At 48.7% G+C, this 17,568-nt stretch overlaps 1 protein-coding gene across 1 annotated transcript; it reads left to right on the forward strand.

The window, feature by feature from the left end:
* Positions 1 to 708: 708 nt before the first annotated feature.
* Positions 709 to 12,739, forward strand: IL21R (interleukin 21 receptor). Its single transcript, XM_010081247.1, has 8 exons — positions 709 to 763; positions 3,947 to 4,052; positions 4,681 to 4,874; positions 6,215 to 6,366; positions 6,781 to 6,958; positions 8,291 to 8,387; positions 9,194 to 9,275; positions 11,747 to 12,739. The coding sequence occupies exons 1-8, from the start codon at positions 709 to 711 to the stop codon at positions 12,650 to 12,652; spliced, it is 1,770 nt and encodes a 589-aa protein (XP_010079549.1). The 3' UTR covers positions 12,653 to 12,739.
* Positions 12,740 to 17,568: the final 4,829 nt, after the last annotated feature.

Below are 17,568 nucleotides of genomic sequence, written 5' to 3' on the forward strand. Positions count from 1 at the left end.
ACGTGTCGTGTGGCTTGAGGGCCTGGTCTGGGTGCAGGGGCTGTGGGCTGAGCAGCCCTTTGTACGTGATGCTGTTTCCTCATGTTGTTGTGAACATCCTGCTGTCTTCTTTGAAGACTTCCCTGTAGGTTCTCTTCACCCAACTGCACCAGGACAGACTTCCCCTGAAGCGAGTACTGTGCATCACTTTCTTCTGTGCCACATGGGAGACTCTTATTTGTCTGGTCTGCCTTCCCGGAGTCCCTTAACTCGCTATTCCATTATTCCACGCTTGTTTAACCATGGGCAGGCCAAATCAATGAGTTCTCACAAGCCTTGCTCGTATGGACCCACAGTGGCATTCAGACTCTATTTGACTAGTTCACTGTACAGATGTTTAAGCCACAGCAGTGTCACTTCTGTTAGCTGCAAGACATTTCTAGTTGCAGGAAACCAATGAAGAAAAAAAGGGGTTAGCACTTAACCTGAATGCCTTCCTGTCGCATGGGTAGATTGAGGCTGCCGCCACTTTGCTGCTTTCTCTGCACACATGCTGCTGGCAAGGAGCAGAGACCTCACTGACCTGGTTTATGGCCAGTTGGCAGGGCTCTTGGTCGTCCTCAACCTTTAACACACGAGTAGATGGCCGAGATGAATTTTAAGTGGTTGTTTGGTTTTCATAAATTGGGTTTGTTATGTTTTTTTCCAGGACATCTAGTCAGAACCAACATGAAGAACAAGCTGTGGCTCCAGATTATTTCCTTCTTCCTTTTATTCCAGTACAGTAAGTTCCCAGATATCTCTTCCAGGCCGTACACCCACAGGATTTATCTTGGTGGCTGTTGATGCGGGCTCTGCTGAGATGTGCATGGCACAAGATTGCTGTGGGACAGCAAGCACAACATGGGGTACCAGGGGAGAGGGTTCGATGGGATAATGATGGATGGAAGAGGCTCCATGGGTGATGGAGGAGAGACAGAAGAAGGTGCACAGCTGGGCAGAGCTCAGCCAGGCTGCACGCCACTCCAGGGAGCAGCGCCAGAGACTGCAGAGGTAGTGCCTGCTTTGCATGGAAATGTCTCCTGCTGACATTAGAGTAAGATTCCCCCCCTTGCCCCCCGAGAAAACCCAGCACTTTGCCATAGGAGAGGTTCTGGTGGCCAAGACGAGGAAATCCCCAGGGCTTATGGCCGCTGTTGCCAGGCCAGCCAGGGACAGTGGAGTGAACCTCTCCTGCTCTGAGCCCCTTTGCGCAGGACTGCACTGTGCAGATGCTCGCTCCCCCTTTCTGGCTGGTTCCTACCCCCCGTGCAGGCTTTGGCTGACTCAGAGCTGACTTTCTGAACAGGTCAGCTGGACAGAAAAGGGCAGCAACAACCGTGTCTGCAGGGAACAGCTGCAAGCTTAGCATTTCACATGCTGCTTCTAGGCAGAGCACTGGACCTGCTCCAAACCTAAATTAGCAGAAAAGATTGATTCAGAGATGTATCTTCCTGCCATGCAGGACCATTCTGACGCCTGGTCTGAATTTTGTGTAACACAAGCCAGGAAATTACCCTGTATTAATTTCAGTTTGGACCAAACTCGATCTTACTGTTAAAAGTATTTGATTTTTGTTTCTGAAGCTGCCAAAGAAGAACAATTCATCCTAGGTCTAACTGGGTTTAGGACATGTAGTTATTCCCCTCCCAGTAAAAAGCTGTCCTCTTCTTAATTTTGTTAACAGATTCTCGCCCAAAGATAAGCTTGCAGCTACCTAGGAATAGTAGTCCATTTGACAGATTAACATAACAGCACAGAAGAATGCTAATTACCAATGCTTATTAACTTCTTAACACTTGCTTCCCTCTCTAGAGAAAAGCAAGGATTTTATAACCTCATTTTTGTAGGAGAGTAAAGTTAGGCTGAAGGAGAAAAAGTATCTTGTTCAGGACTCTGGAACAAGCAGTGCTTGTACTAGAGCCCTCAGAAGAGCTTACTGAGGGCTCAATACGACAAGTTAAAACTTAATGAAAATTTTAGAACAAAATTCTGAAGTCAATGTGAAATGAAAAGTCAAAATGAAACAAAGTGACAACCACATAATTTGAAGCACAGTTTAATAAAGCATATGTACACCCTTGGGGCCAGTCTGTCGCAAGCATCCCCAGATTTCTTCTGTCACCCTCCTGACTCTTTGTGGGGTCTTACACACAAATCTGAGTGCTGCCCCGAACTCCTGTGGGGAGAGCAGTCTGTGCTCTGATGCAACAGGACTAGGAAGAAACTTTTGTAATGAGTGAAGTCGGTGGGAGAAGTTGGCCCGTGTTTTCCTTTGCCCTTACTTTGGTCTAGAGCCAGGCTGCAGCCTCCCCTGGGTGTGCCTGCTGTGCAGTGTGACTGTCAATGCAGAGACAGCTTGTGAGGACTGTCCCTTGCTGGGGAGCTTGGAACAGATGCTTCTGGTCCATCAAACAAACAGACACGTTGCCTGCATTGCATGTTGGTTTTTCTCTGCATGCAGCGTTAATTTTAATTGTAAAATCAAGCATTGTGGTGGCTGAGCATATCGCAGAGGCCTGCCTTTCATCTTGTGCAAACAACCCTTCTGAACACAGAGCTGTTCAACACAGGAAAGGTAGGAAGCAGGGAGTGCAGCTTCTCTAACCAGGCAAGCTGCAGAACGACAAAGGGGGGTGAACTTGCAACGTGGTGAGCATCAGAGGATTTGTGTGCCTGATGGTTGTGAAGGAAGGTGTTCCCATCAGGCTGGGGCAGCCCTGCTGGGAGGGGAGGACCCACGCTTGATTTAAACATGGAAGTAACCACCTTGAGATCTTCCCCTAGATGATGACAATTTTATTCCCATCAGAAAGGGGTAACGCTGTACGTGTAAGAGATGAATAGTTGCTGTAGTAGGCATGGCTCGCTCCAGCATGGCACGCTGCATCTGCTGCAACCCTTTCCTTGCTCGGTTATTCCTAGTGTAGTAGTGGTGTCAGGAGAGGACTCACCAATGCAGACATTTCTCACTGTACTGCAGTCTTCCCTGCCTTAAACTCCAGGGAGATAACTGCTGTGTGCTATGCATAGAACAACAGTGTTTTTGTACAGCACATCTTGGATACCGATACATGAGCAGACCTCCTACAGAACAATCAGAAGAGCATAAATGCTGCTTTGTGAACACTTTCAAAATAGCTAATTTTCTTAATGACCAGTGTAAATTCTACAGTTGCCTCCCAACTTCTCTTTAGAAGTCTGTTTCAGTTTAAGTGATTAATAAATTGTGCCTATCACTTTCGTATCAGAATGATTTATGGAAATGACAGTAACTACAGATCTGCCATATTGCCAAAATTCCATGAAAAGCATATCCCAAGCCTCTGGAGCTGGACATGAAAAGTATTGATGCTGCAGATATCATGCTGTAGGAATAGTAAGCAGAGAAGAGTAAGAGAGTAAAGAAAGAATTACTAAAATACCACTTTTTTTTTTTAAATGTGCAAACTGCCAGGAGATGTCATAAAAGGAAAACTAGACTAGCAAAGAAGAGTACTCAGTTTAGGAAGTGGTGTCATTGGAATGTTTGAATATGCTACTGTTTCTGGTGGGGTAATCATGCCTCTTTTATGTGCTGCATAAGCCAGGACTCTTGCACAAATAACATGACTCTGCTGTAGTGACTGTGTAAGAAGGGACAGTTCAGTCACAATTTGGGCATTTCCTGGTATTTTGGTATGCCATTTGCTGCCACAGCATTTTAATAGATTTTTGTTTGATGCTTATCTTGCTGTCAGTGAGTTGCCTCCTTGTAGAGATGGGACATGTCTTACACTCCAAGACTGGAGACTTTGGCGGGGCTGGCACAGCGTGGTCTCTTCCTTTCAGGTTTAGGGGAAGCCCTGAGGCCTGTGCACATTGCTATAAAGTCCCACTTGCTTCATCATGGAAGTTGATACTGTATTTTCTCTTTCCAAACCTACAGCTACGTGTTGTGAAAACCTCACTTGTTTTGTGGACTATGTGCAGACCCTGTCCTGTATCCTGGGAAATGACTGGGGTGCCAGTTTGTATAACCTCACTGCAACATGGTACGTCTCGTAGGATGAGCAAAGTGCAGCCAGCAGGAACTTCAAACGTGGCCATAGCAGAATGGTGGCCATAGCAGTGATGTCCTTCTGCTGTCTTTGTTAGATAGAATTCTCGTTCTTGCTGCTGTGCTGGTTTTCCCTTGGTACTTCACACTCTTATCACCTGGCTTCTCCCCTAGCGAAGCATCCCTGGTTCCTGTGTCCACTGACTGCTATGCTGACACTGGCTTCCTTGGCATTGTTTTCTCTCCTGTCCTGGGTTACCTTGCCTTTTGCTGCTCTTAATTATGGACTTTCACCCGTGTGTGCTGGCAGGGCTCATGCAGCTTGTCCACGCCCCCTACGGCTGCTCTGCTGTGCCAGCAAGGAGGTGGGTGCAGTCCTGGGCTGTGCAGTCCTTTCCTTCCCATGAACATTTCAGTGTCACTTTCCTACTTCTCTCAAAGATGCTAAGCTGAGCAAATTGACAGATTTTTTTTTTCTCCTTGTAAGTTCAAAGATAAATTTTTATTTGAACATGTTGCCTCTTTTTTTCTTGTTAATTTCTATGCCTGGACATTCAGCAATAGATTAGTCCAACTATGGCATGTGGCAGATGTGGACTTGTTTGGTTTTTTGGTGGTTTTAGGGTTCCTGAGGAAGAGCCAGAAAATACTGTGGCTGCCTGCAGTCTCCTGCAATTGTCCAGGAACACCAGTCACACCCAGTACGTGTGCACTGTGGACATGACTGAACTCCTGGCAGATGTCAAAGTGCAGGTGGATGTTACAGATGCTCATAGGCAGCACGTGATTTCCAAAGACTTTTATATGTCAGAGAACAGTAAGTACAAAAATGGTGGTTTTGATAAATGCCGCCTGACCTTATGCCTATCTGCTGGGATAGTCTGGGCACGGGGTGAGCGTGGCAGCCAGTGGCGGGGGGCTATGTTTGGTGTGCACCCATCTACACAGAGCACTGTGCTCTTACTGTCGCTGTTGTAAGCTATAGAAACAGCTGTGCTTGAGGCTGAGCTTAGAACTGGCTTGGCCCCATGAAGCAGCAGGCGATGAATTTCTACCTTAGATCAGTCTTGTACCTAGACGATGCAAGTGTTTGTTCTTGGCTAGAATTTTTAGGGGGCGGAGGAATCGCTTTAATTGCAAATGCCACAGATGTCCTCGCAGGAATCCCAGGAGGCTCTTGCGGTGGATACCTGAACCAACATGGCATTACTGGGAGTGGCACAAGGTGTCCCAGGCACAGGTGGCACTTCCGCTTTCTAGGGCAATTCCTAACCATCTCCTCCACGTGACAGGAGGAGTGCGTGCAATCATGCATTGACTTGGTGCAATGCTGGTGTGATCTGAGCATGCAGCAAACTGAAGAAGAGGGGTGGTTAGCCAGGCAGACAGGTACCATGCAGGCACATGAAAAAGGATTTTTCTGCTTGGATTCTTCTTGGATTTTTCTTGTTATGTGAGAAGTGTCACCTTTTTGACAAATGCCGTAACATTTCAGGAAAGACCTTTGCCCCCCACTGACAGACTATAGATCGGGTCGTGGTCCTTTGCACGTCTCCGAGATGTTCCCGTACAGAGGCATCATAGCTCAGCAACAGACCCTGCAGAGTAGTACCAGAGCTTGTGCATTGCTGCTTTTCTATATATGAAAACACCTTGCAAAGGACACAAGAGTTTGCCTTTGAGGCACTTTGACAGAGGGATTTGCCCTGGGCCTCCAGCCTCTCAAGCCGCAGCTTTTCCTGATGTCTCTTTTCCATTGAGGGGTGTTTCCCTAACTGTGCAAGTGACCGTGACTACCCAGAGTCCTCCTATGCCATGAGAAGAGCAAGGTGCGCTACTCTTTACATGTCCTGGGAGGTATTTGCCCTTCGTGCTCTCTTCTCCTGCTCCTGAGGTGATGAGAAGGTTCAGAGACAGGCAGAAGGCATTTCCAGACAAGTGTGGGCTTGGCTTCGCTGGCTGCTGAGGTGTGAGGTTCTCGCACGGCTCAGGACTGCTCAGCCGGAGAGGCAGGAATGTTGGGGGTTCTCCTGTGCAGGAGGGCTCACCCCTGCGAGGGCGGTTTTGTTCCCTCCTTGGTCTGCATTGCTGACACCGTGCTGGGCCACCTCTTGTCTGAGGTAACGTTATGAAGGGTAACACCATCCTGTCTTCCAGTCAAACCACAGCCTCCCTTCAACCTGACTGCTGTCTTCTCAGAGGGTTACAATATTTCTTGGGAAACCATCTACCAGAACTCTCCTTTCTACTTTTTGAATGAGGAGCTGGAATATCAGCTGCGCTATAAGAGAAGGACCGACACCTGGGAGGTAAGTGAGATGTCCCTTTACCATCAGGTGGGATGTACCAGCAAAGAGGAGGCCAGCACAACCAGGACAGGAGCACTGGCGTGGAAGAAGGGTTTTAGTGGTTTAGAAAAGGTGTCTCTTTGCTTGCCTGGACTGACAACAGGCAAAACTGAAAAAAAAAGAACCAAGAAGCAGAAGCTGTCTGAGAAGTACTAGATCCTGTGGGGAAGGCTGACAGTTCATTTCCTTCTCTTGCTGTTCTGCGTGGAAGGGTGCCCCAGGGCCCCGTGCTGAGCAGCCAGAGCACGGCCCTGCGGAAACAAGGTGAAAGCAGAGGAGGTGGCTCAGCAGGGCTCGTCACCGTGCAGCTGCAAGGGCAAGGTGGGAGCGAGCAGGCACTCCAGCCCTGAGCGTTTGGTGTTTAATCTTTCACAGAGTCAGAAGACAAAAGTTGTCCGTGAAGATAAACGGATGCTGGTGATCCTGCCGTGGGAACTCCAGGCGAGCACTGAGTATCAGTTCCAAGTGAGAGCCAGACCCCGAGAAGACACTGGCTACCGTGGGGTTTGGAGTGAATGGAGTCCTCCGCTGGCGCTGAAAACCAACCCTGCCGGTACGTACTACCCGCTCTCCTTCCCTCCCAGTTGGTCCCATGTCAGAGAATGCTTTCAGAACTCTACTCAAATCTAATAAATTTGAAATAGTCTAGTAAAGACGGGCATGTTTGGCTTGCTCACGGAGGATGTGAACCCCAGCCCTGAGCTGCTCTGTGCCGCCTGCATTGACCTTCTTGCTGTGCTGCCCAGCCCCCCCTGCAGCATGGCCCGTGGGAGAGGGTTTGGTGGGGGTGGCTGTAGGCTGGGGTCCCACAGCAGGAGCGCAGCCTCTAGCTTCCTTTTGTCAAACATCCAGGGTTCTGCTTGTGGCTTTCGGACAGGGGGGAGATGTAGCAGGGGTGCCCCCACTGCTGGGGCTTAGTGTTGCCTTCAGCTGGGGGAAGGGGTAGCCTGCTCTCAGGTTAAGCTCCTTGTCTGGACTGCGACGGTTGGTCATGCTGGGCGTGGGCATTGTTTGGTAGCCACCACTCGCACTCCACAGGGAGCGAGCGCACAGTACCTCGCTCACGGAAGCACGCCGGTGCTTGTCATGGGGGGAACAGAGGCTATGAAAATAGGGAGTCTTTGTTCAAACAGAGCAGGGAGGATGACTCTGATCAATGTTGGCAGCATGTGGTGAGCTTTCCTGCTCTCACCGACGTGCAGCTCAGACTGAGGTATTACCTGGTGCTGTGGCAGCAGGGTCGGGCTCCATTTGCTGAGGGTTACCTGAGGTCTGGGTCTCAGCAGTGCTCCCTTCCATCCCAGGCGGAGAGCAGCCAGCAAACACTCATCTACTCAACGCCTCTTTTTCACATATCTCTGGCCAGCTGCACTCTCTTTCCACTTTGTGGATCACCGGTGGAGGTGTCCCTAAAACCAGGAGGAGTCAGAAGCACCAGGGGCCTTTGTAGGAAGGAACCCTCCTGCCCCCAGCATGCTGGCTGCCGGCCTGTGGGGCTGCCAGGCCACGGGGCAGCTGCGGCACTGCCCCTCTCTTCTCTCAGCACCCTCATTCAGACCTGGCGTCTGGGGTGTCCCTAAGAGAAAGTCTGGGGCAGAAATTGAGGGTTTCTCCTCACCATCTCCTGCTTGTTGACCGGGGTGGAATTGCAAGGTGAGCCCGAAGCCCCCAGCATGCTGGCTGCCGGCCTGTGGGGCTGCCAGGCCACGGGGCAGCTGCGGCACTGCCCCTCTCTTCTCTCAGCACCCTCATTCAGACCTGGCGTCTGGGGTGTCCCTAAGAGAAAGTCTGGGGCAGAAATTGAGGGTTTCTCCTCACCATCTCCTGCTTGTTGACCGGGGTGGAATTGCAAGGTGAGCCCGAATGACCCTGTCTCTTTCTCCAGCAGCAACACAGACAGCAGGCGTGGGATGGCTGCTGCCGTTTGGTGTTGTCGTGGCAATCACCGCCGCAATCACAACCTTTCTGGCCAAACAGCGGAGGTAAGAATGCTTCAGGAAGCTGGAGTAAATGCACCTGTTCTGTCTTGTGGAAGATGGGGTGTTCACGTACAGCCGTCTTTGCATCTTGTACGTCCATGCACGGACACAGCTCTGGGCCTGTGGGCACCAGCAAAGTCTCATCTCCAGCTGGTGCCCTGGCAAGAGCGCCTTGCTTCTCTCTGGGGCTCTGCTGCCATTCCACTGGGTGGGACAAGGCAACGGCACATGGGGACTGAGCAGGGGACACCCGGCCTCCTGGGCTGTTCTCCTGGTCCGGGCTGTTCTCCACAGTGCCAGATGGGAGCAGCAGCCGGGGCTGCCCTGCCTTCAGCACCGGCTGGGATCTCTCTCCTTTGTCGGAGGGTGAGGTGCCCTTGCAGAGGGATGGGGTGCATGCTGCCGCAGAGGAGGGTGCTGGGCTGGCACAGACCACCGCCACAAAGTCCCCAGGGAAGAGTCCTGGCCTGCAGCTGCAGAGCACGTGCCAGCCTAGCCTGAGGGGAGAATGCATTTCCAGCACTTGGTGCTTTTCCAGTAAGGAAAAAAATTGGAACCTCTTTCCTTAGCATGACTCTTGTGTGTGCAAGTCCTGAGGGCTGAGGCCTCACCTCCTGTGAGGTTCACGAGAAAGTCCATTAGATGGCTCTGACAGCACCAGCCGTCTTTGGATCCTTAGCCACTTGCTGACTTGTGAGGCTAGTAAGGCTGGGCAGGCTATTTCAGCTGCTTGAACTGGATCTGGAGATGCCTCACTTTGCATCTGTAATGTGTGCTTAACCCCGAAGCCTTTCTCTTTTCTCTTCCAGCTTGTGGGAGAAGATGGCTTGCATCCCAGACCCTTCATTCTTTTTCAAAAACCTTTACCTGGAGCATGATGGAGATTTCAAGGTATAAAGGGGCTACACAAGCAAGTTGGTGCACATCACAAAGTTAAACTAGAAGGCCTGTTGTGCTATCCTGGGCAAGGGATTTTCAATAGGGCAGTGGGAGGGGGAATCTACCTCAAAGGAATGCCAAGTGGCTCCAGATGTAAGGACCAGAGCTCTCCAGTGTCTATTCTGTGCCAGGAAGGCCTTGATGTCCCATCTGAGCTGCTTATTCCCTGTCGGTGCTGTCTCAGTGCTGAGCTGAGCTCATGTGTGAGCTGTGAAGCCTGGGAACATGAAGGGAGTGGACAAAGGGATACTACGACAGTACCTGGGATTTTTCTGAAGCTCCAGTCCCATGCTGCCATTAAGGCCAGGGAGCAGACTTCATTGTAGAGACAGATCTCCCACTCCAGCCTCTGCAGTGACACAAGCTCAATACTAAGCCTTGTAGTTCTCTCTGAAGAGTCACTCATACAGATAATAGCTATGCACATCATCCTGGAAAGGTGGTTAGAGCTCTGGGGGCAAATAACTGCTGCATGATAGTACAGTGCAGCTGCCTCCCCGTGAAGGGAGTGTTTCTGAGTAACTTTACCTAGCCCTCACAAGTTCTCTTCTCGTTTAACACCAGAAAAACTTGCTCTTGTGATAAAAATGGTTTGCAAAGATTGCAGAGTTTGCTGGGGTTCTCATGATACAAAAGTGAAAGAACATTGAGCATCCATAAATAATGGTTGTATTAAGCTGAAGAGCAATTCACAATGCCATCATCGAACTGCAGAAGTGCTGGCATGTGAGTGCAGACGTCACTGCCTCTTTCTGGACAAGTTCCTGTGGTTACAGCAGCACTGATCAAGAGACACTTAGTGTCTGCTTTTTGTTTCTGCTTTTTCTTAGACCCTCTGGGAGAGGGGCACCAGCTGGGCCCTAATGATCTTCACGTACTTTCCCACTGCTGCGTGGCTGATGTTTGCGATTAGGTTAAGCAAGTAGCCTTGGATGGGTGCTGTTCGAGCTGAAGCCTGCAGCAACTGTCTCGCTTCCTTCCTGCCTTCCTCTTTCAGCCCTATTATGGCTTCCCACCTCTGCACCAGAGGGGTACTTGCATCCCCTTGTGAGGCAGGTGGCACTGGTTGCTCTCAGGGAAAAGAACCAGGACCAGGTGGACTCGGTGTTGGAATTCCTGAGGGTCATGGGCCAGCGCTCACAGTGGAAGTGAAAGCACCCTGCATGCCAAGAGCCATGCTTTTCTCAGGGTGAAGCCATGGCGTTCTCTGTTCTACGGGAATGAAGATTTTTTCCATGCTTGGTGTCAGAGGGTAATAAGCTGCGTCAAGCTGTTCTCTTCCCAAATACTTTGCTCATGTCTAGTTGCACCGAGTGACATTTGGACAGGAGGCTGATACGTTTAGGGCTCTCTGACAGCTGTGGCAACGCCCAGCTCTCATGCAGCACTCTGTCAGAAGCCTTCACAGTGTTTATGAAGCTCAGCTATGTTACCTATTTTACACATGGTAGAAAGTGCTGCACTTAGCAGAGCCTTGACGCAGCTCAGCCATTAGGCAAGTGTCAGGGAGCGGAACCAAGACTTGAGTCTGTGCTGTGCCCAGCCTCCGGACTGCAGAATCCTCTAGCAGGTCTTACTGGCATTCATTAGTGGCATGTGCCTAAAGTTTGCCATGATCTGAGTGTCTGATTCAGTTCTTCTTCAAAAAGAACAGAAACTTTGTTCTTAGATCAGAAAAACCTAGAGGTGCCTTTACTCCCAGCTGTGACTGAATGCAAGGGGCTCATGATCAAGAGATAATGCACGGCACAGGGAAGAATGTAATACTAATGCTGATACAGAAGGGCAAAGTTTGGTATGTGGCACTCCCTAATCATCTGAGTAAGTGTTGTCTGCAGCAGGTGGTGGCTACAGCTCTTTGATGTCCTCATCCCCTACCTACCCCTTCTTCGTTGTTGTCACTGTGAGAGAAAAGGCTGGTCTGGGGCATGGTTGTGTTCAGAAGATCCAGAGGAGCCTTGCCCAACCCCTGCCCAGGGAACTGAGGTGAGGGAAGTGACAGGGCAGGGCTGCCCGTGTATTGGGTGCAGATGCAGCGTGTAGGGGAGAAGCTGACTATCCTTCCTAGGAGAAGCCGTGTCCAGAACAAAGAGGGCAGGGGAGAGTTGGTGGCTTGGGAAGGGACCTCTGGCTGATGCACGAAGGAATGCTGGTATGGGCAGTGGCATTCTTTGCAGCTCCAAGAAAACTGCAAAGCCATGCAAACCTCTCAGAGCTAATTGTGTTCAATTACCTGAGTCAGTTCTCGTGCAGTTGCCTGTGTCTAGTAATAACAACATCTCATACTGTGCTATTTTGGAGAAGTCTGATTCTGGACTTTGCCTCAAAAAGCACAAGAACTTTGGTCATTTCTGTGGAACTTCACATCTGATGATACTAACCTCTCTCTCTCCCCCTCTCTCCCTGTATGTCCTTTTATGCAGAAGTGGGTTGGTGCATCCCATACGAAAATAACCTTTGATCTCTTTGAATGGGGAATAGTCCTTCCCGAAGTCCTAGAAGTTTACACCATGCATCCTTCCAACAGCACCTCCCAGGAGGAGCTGCGTGAGCTGAGAAAAGATCTGCCTTGCAAGCCCTGTGTGTCTTGCCTGACTGCCCCAGGTCAGGACAGCCAGTCCCTGCTGTCTAGTGTGAACAGCAGCAGTGGGACTCAGGACCAGTCATACGGGCACTTGTCCATGGATACTGTGACTGTGGCTGATGAATTTACACCTTGTACCTGCCAGTGCACCTGTAACCGTGTGTACAGGAGACATGAGCATACCAGTGAGGAAGATGGTAGTGCTGGAGAAACTGGTTACCCCAAGGTTAACATTGATAATGAAGACAGAAGGACATCCACTGACTTGCATCTGGCTGACCTGAGCACGCAGGACAAAATACTTGCTTCAGGCTCTGTGTCCACTGACCGCCTGGGGAGTACAAGTGTCCCAGCCCATCAGCAAGCAGAAGGGGCTTTGGAAGTGGGAATGAGGAGCATTCTAGAAGCCCTTTGCTTGTATCCTAATCAGTGGGATTTGGAAAATCCAGCTTCTCTACCTTCTCCTGATGGTGAAAGTGTTTCCTACAGTGAAGGCTCCTGTGACTTCCTCCCTCACATGGCAAGGCCTGGTGACAATTACCCTATGATCTGCATAGATTTGGACACTATCGACAGTGGCTTTGTGGACTCGGACTGTGGGAGCCCAGTTGACTGTGAATTTGAGCAAAACAGTCAGATCAACTGTGGGTCCATCCCTCTTGAGCAGGAGGGGGAGGACTTTCCACGGAGCTACGTCAAGCAGTGGGTCTCCTGTTGCTCTGACAGCCCAGTCAATGGGACATAGACGAACTACGGACTTGATGTTGCCCTGCAGAGTGTAGGGCCTTTTCTGTACTGTGCCAGGAGCAAAGTGTTAACGAAATTCTGAAGAGAACCAAAGTTTACTTTGTGCAAGCTCTATTGCATACAGCTGAAAACTGTTAGGTCCATAGAAATTATGCCTATTTCTACTGCCACTTACCCTGTTAATGTCTCAAACTTGACCTGATTTATTTTTCCTTTTTTTTTTTTTTTCCTTCCTTTTAGAATCCTAGGTCAGACCCCTTTATAATGGCAGAAAAAACAATTGTACCTTGAAAATTACCCTTTAGCTTATGTAGATGTGAAAGTTTTTTTGACAGGAACCTGATAAAGAATACAGAACTTTAAATTATTTTCCCTGGAATTCTTACATGACTGGAGAGTTTGGATGTACATGGAATCTTAGAAGCATAACCCATGGCAAGCATGTTTGTTACATTAAAGTTCCCATACCATTTCCAAACAACACAGGTGGTGTTTTCCTACTAATGTGTTTGGCTCTTTAAACCCAGCTGCAACAGTTTGTCAATTATGGATGATCCTAGCCCTGTCCATGGGGTAGGTAAAAAACAATTCTCATACAATCATGGTAGAACTGTGTGTCCGAGAGGCCAGGCACAACTCTGGTTTCAGAAAGACTTTGTCTTTCCAGGTGGAGTCTGCAAATGAAGTCTTCAAAACACACGTAATTCCAGACAAACTTTTGCTACCAGGGCTTGCTACTGAAACAGCCTCTCTCCCAGCATTTTCCAAGTACATTAACTGAAACATTGAGCAGCTTTTAGAATTATGCAGAAACTTCAGAAATGTTGTCTGACCTGTGTGTGCCTGCAACTCCATCTTCTGCCTTGGACGTCGTCTGCTGCAGTTAACAGGTTAGTAGCACAAAGTTTGAGCAATTTCTGCTAGCTAATAAAGCCAACCATGAAACTATTATTTGCACTGTAGCTATGAATATGTTTCCCTCTGACATCTTTGTATTTCTGTTTTGAGTAGGATGATTGTCTTTACATGTTGCTGCAATACTGATATTGAATGTGAAGACCTACATCTTACATAGGCACAATGCTACTAACCCATGGTCTGTTTGGCTCCAAAAGAGCTTATACTGAGAGAACCTTTGTGGTGAATGATGTATGTTTCCAGAGCAGTAATAATCTGTTTTTGCTGTGATACAAATAAACTCAAATGTTATTATTCCCTCAACATACCCCTAGCTCAGGGGCTTCCCGGGCGCTGCTCCAAGATATCAGGGTTTTGGTTCCTTCCCTCCTCCTTTTCCATTTTTCTCATCGTCTGTGATAAGTCGTGGGAGGTGCTCTCTTAACGTGCCCGTGCACCCTCCCTGCTGTGCTGCCAGTACCCTGCACGCCCTCCCCGAGGCGGCAGAGGATCGAGCCAACGCCTCTTCCTCCCGTTGAGCCCCGCTTGGCTGTCCCGCAAGGGTTGCTGGCGCTGTGCGTGTCTGTGTAAATGTGTGGCTGGGCAGGAGCATCGCTGGTGGTCTGCAACACAGTCTTCTGCAACTTCACCTTGCAGCTATTTGCACTTCAGAAACTACATTGTGGTAACTGGCTCCAGGCTGCTTAGGGAAGAGGGGAAACTCGCCTGTCTTTCTAGGGCCCTCTTACACCTCAGTTCTGCACGCTCCTCGTTCCTGTTAATATCGTTGGCCCCAGAACTGCTGAAGGAGCTGTTTCTGTCATTGCTGCACTATCTGTAGCTGCACATCTGCTAGAAGGTGGTTTGCTGCTAAGTTGGGCTAGAAGTTTCCTCTGGTGACCCTAGGAGGCAGACTTAACGGGCAGAGAAGAGCTTGCTTTGATATGTGGCATAAGGATATTAAAATAACAGAGACTCTTGCCTTTGAAGCAATCTGTAAATCAAGCTTTTGGCTGATGAGTTGTTGATACTGTGGATGTGGAGGGGTTTGAGGTGTTTTTTTTTCTGTGGCTTATAGCAGCAAACTACAAATGTCCCTGTCCTAGTGATATCTAATTTGGAAAAACTGTATTTCCCCTGGGATACTAGGGCCATCGGTAGCATTGCAAGTCCATGTTTTGTTGGGTTTTGGGAGGCCTCCCCTGCGCTCAAACAAGCTGTCTCTAAAAGGTCTCACTCCACCCTTCTGTGACCTGAGACATGGTGGTAGATTCCTGAACAGCAGTGTGAAGCACAGGAAAGAGTTATGATAAGTGTGGTAAAGCCATTTGATGTTTAAGTGCTTGGTCTGCTTAAACGAACAGAGTCTGCAATAGGCTGCTGAAGCCCTTCGCTGCAGTCTGCTGGGCCACTCCTGCCGAGCTCAGCTGACCCGCTGATCTAACTTTAGCCTGCCTTCAAAGGAGAGGTGAGCCACGCACTGAGCTGCAGATGAGGCAGGGAGAAGATGCCAGCAGCACTACCCTTGTAGACAAATCCCGTAGATGGCTGCAGCGTGCTGCACTTTGCACAGTGCTCACAACAGTCAGGGACGCGGCACTGGCCAGAACAGCGTGCTTTTACTGGGGGACTCACTGAGCAGAGGAGAGGAGGGAGGTCAAATCTCACAGATTCTTGAGTGACAGTGATCAGGATGCAGAAGTGGTCCTCGACTAGAGTACTGACCACCTACTCTGATAGACTAACAACGTGTTCCCTAGCCAAGCATAGAAGCAGGTAGACATGGAAATCTGAGTCTATGTGAGTCCGTCTGAGGCTATCTCAGGCTCAGAAATGTGCATTATTGTACAAGCCAAGGAATGCAGCACAAGAGCAAGTGCTTCATGTCCCAGTAGCTTCCACTGTAACGAGACGTTTCTCTTATTTATTACATTTGTCTCTATAATGATCTAAAACCATAATAGACAGTAAAACATATGCATTTGGTACTGGGTTGACAGCAAACAGTGGATGTCTATCTAAATGGAGCACTTTGAAGTTCTTTTTTGTCGTTGTTCTTGTTCAAGGTAGATGCAACTTAAATTAGCTGGTGAGAAACACTGCTCATGTGATGGAAGCTAGTTGAGGGACAGTGGGACAGGTGTAAATGGGTCCTAGAAAACATGAAAGAAGGATCTGAGTGGCCTTTCGAGAGCAGGAGTTCAGTTAATGTTGAGCCAAACTGCTGAAGTCTTGTACTGCTTTTTTCTGTCTGCCCTGTAGGCAGAATATGGTAAAAGCTGCAGGTCTTACACAGCCGTAGCATTTTTATGGTGACCTGCAGCAGTAGGCTGGGCAGATGCAGGGATACAACTTGTCTTTACAGGAGAAAAGACGAGTTCTGCCGCAACAGGCAAACTACAGGCATCTGGACAGTTCTGAGGCAGCCAGTGTTATTCGCCTGAATGACACTCTGAAGGCTGCTTGCGTTGTAGGGGCTTTCTGTTTCTGCTCCTGTTTGTTGTAATTATAAAACGTGTAATATACATTTAGATGGGTAACTGTGGGGCCTCATGGGAGTTAGCAGGATTCTTAGTGGATGGGAAAGGCCCAAAAGCAGGTATTGGGAGAAGTACCGTGACTCAATCTGCAGTAGCAATTTGGAAATGTCTGTCTCCATTTCCGCATGGCCCCTGCCTTCCTGTCTGTTGGCCCCTAAAGCTAACACTGGCAGAGTGTTATTCCGGCAGTGCTTTGCCGGCTTCCCTCTCCCTCTCTGGCACTAGACCCGTGTACATGACTGAACTGATGGATCCTGACTGTAACGCTACCACTGCAGCACTGAGCTGGGTGTGGATCTGGATGTGGAAGCACTGCAGTGCTCGTTTGCCTTTGCTTCCAGAGCTGCTTCTTGAGCACAGTGCAGCAGTAGGCTGTGGAGGAAGAACAGGACCGGGCAGCTCAGGGATGCCTGGGGTGTCTGAGCACAGCTGGGCAGAGCCCTTGGGTGGAAGCGTCTCGCCTCACATTCAGACAGGGCTAGGAAATGGCTTTAGGTCACTCAGCTCTTCTGCTGGCCTTTTTTATACAGATGTTGCAAGAATGTACTTTGATATTCAGCAAATTACTTGGCCTTTTAAATGTTAATCCTTTAAAATAAATTCCTCAGTTTCTCCATCGCTAATGAGTAATCGCAGATGCAGCTACTTTAACTCAATCTGATAATCTGAGGAGTTTTTCATTGGTTCTTGAGATTATCTTTAAAATCGAGCACAGTAAGCTCTGCTTTATTATACCACTGCTGCTACTGCCTGATCACCAAACCACACAGCCGAAACTGTGAAGGGACAGAAGCAGTGCAAAAAGTGAAGTTTCCTTTGAGCTGGTAAGACAGTTTAACATATTTCTGTGTGATGCATGCCAGTAGATAATGATAGGATACATCTACTGAGCTAAGATATGGAAAAATGATTTCTTTACTTAAATGTGGAACTCTGTATTTTTTCTTGTCCGAGGAGCCTAGAACAGTAAAACCACCAGAAGGGTCTTTTGCACTTTTGTTCTGCTAGATTGCTGAGCACAAAACCACACTGTTGTGTTAATTCTAATCTGGATTGTGCTAGAAAGAAGGACCATCTTGAACAAATTATTTTTAGATACTCCTCTCTTGACTGAAATGGCTGAATGTAAATGCATCAAGGCAAAATAGTCCTCAGTGTTTCCAACTTTGCAGACACAAATGTTGTTTGTTGATGTATGTGTATATATATATATGTGTGTATATGCATGTATCTATGAATACCAGTTTATTGCAGTAAATCAACCTTTGTAGCAGCTTTTTTTCAGCCTCTGGGATCCAAGTCTGTCAAATCTAAAAGTACATAGCTATTAGTGAGCGTCAGATTGTGGAAAAATGTCTCTCCAAAGATGAAGGGAGAAAAAGACTGCTCATAATGGAGTTTTCCCTGATCATCCGTGCAGATGAGGAAATTCTACTTCGTCCTTATTCTCCAGTGGTTTGCATGCTGATCATGTGAG

Source organism: Pterocles gutturalis, unplaced genomic scaffold (assembly GCF_000699245.1).
Source record: "Pterocles gutturalis isolate BGI_N339 unplaced genomic scaffold, ASM69924v1 scaffold13729, whole genome shotgun sequence".
In the NCBI taxonomy this organism is placed as follows: domain Eukaryota; kingdom Metazoa; phylum Chordata; class Aves; order Pterocliformes; family Pteroclidae; genus Pterocles; species Pterocles gutturalis.

Coding starts and splice junctions, on each gene's coding strand:
- IL21R (XM_010081247.1), top strand. CDS start 709: ATGAAGAACAAGCTGTGGCTCCAGATTATTTCCTTCTTCCTTTTATTC. Junction 6,367..6,780: donor GAAGGACCGACACCTGGGAG/GTAAGTGAGATG, acceptor AATCTTTCACAG/AGTCAGAAGACAAAAGTTGT. Junction 6,959..8,290: donor GCTGAAAACCAACCCTGCCG/GTACGTACTACC, acceptor CTCTTTCTCCAG/CAGCAACACAGACAGCAGGC.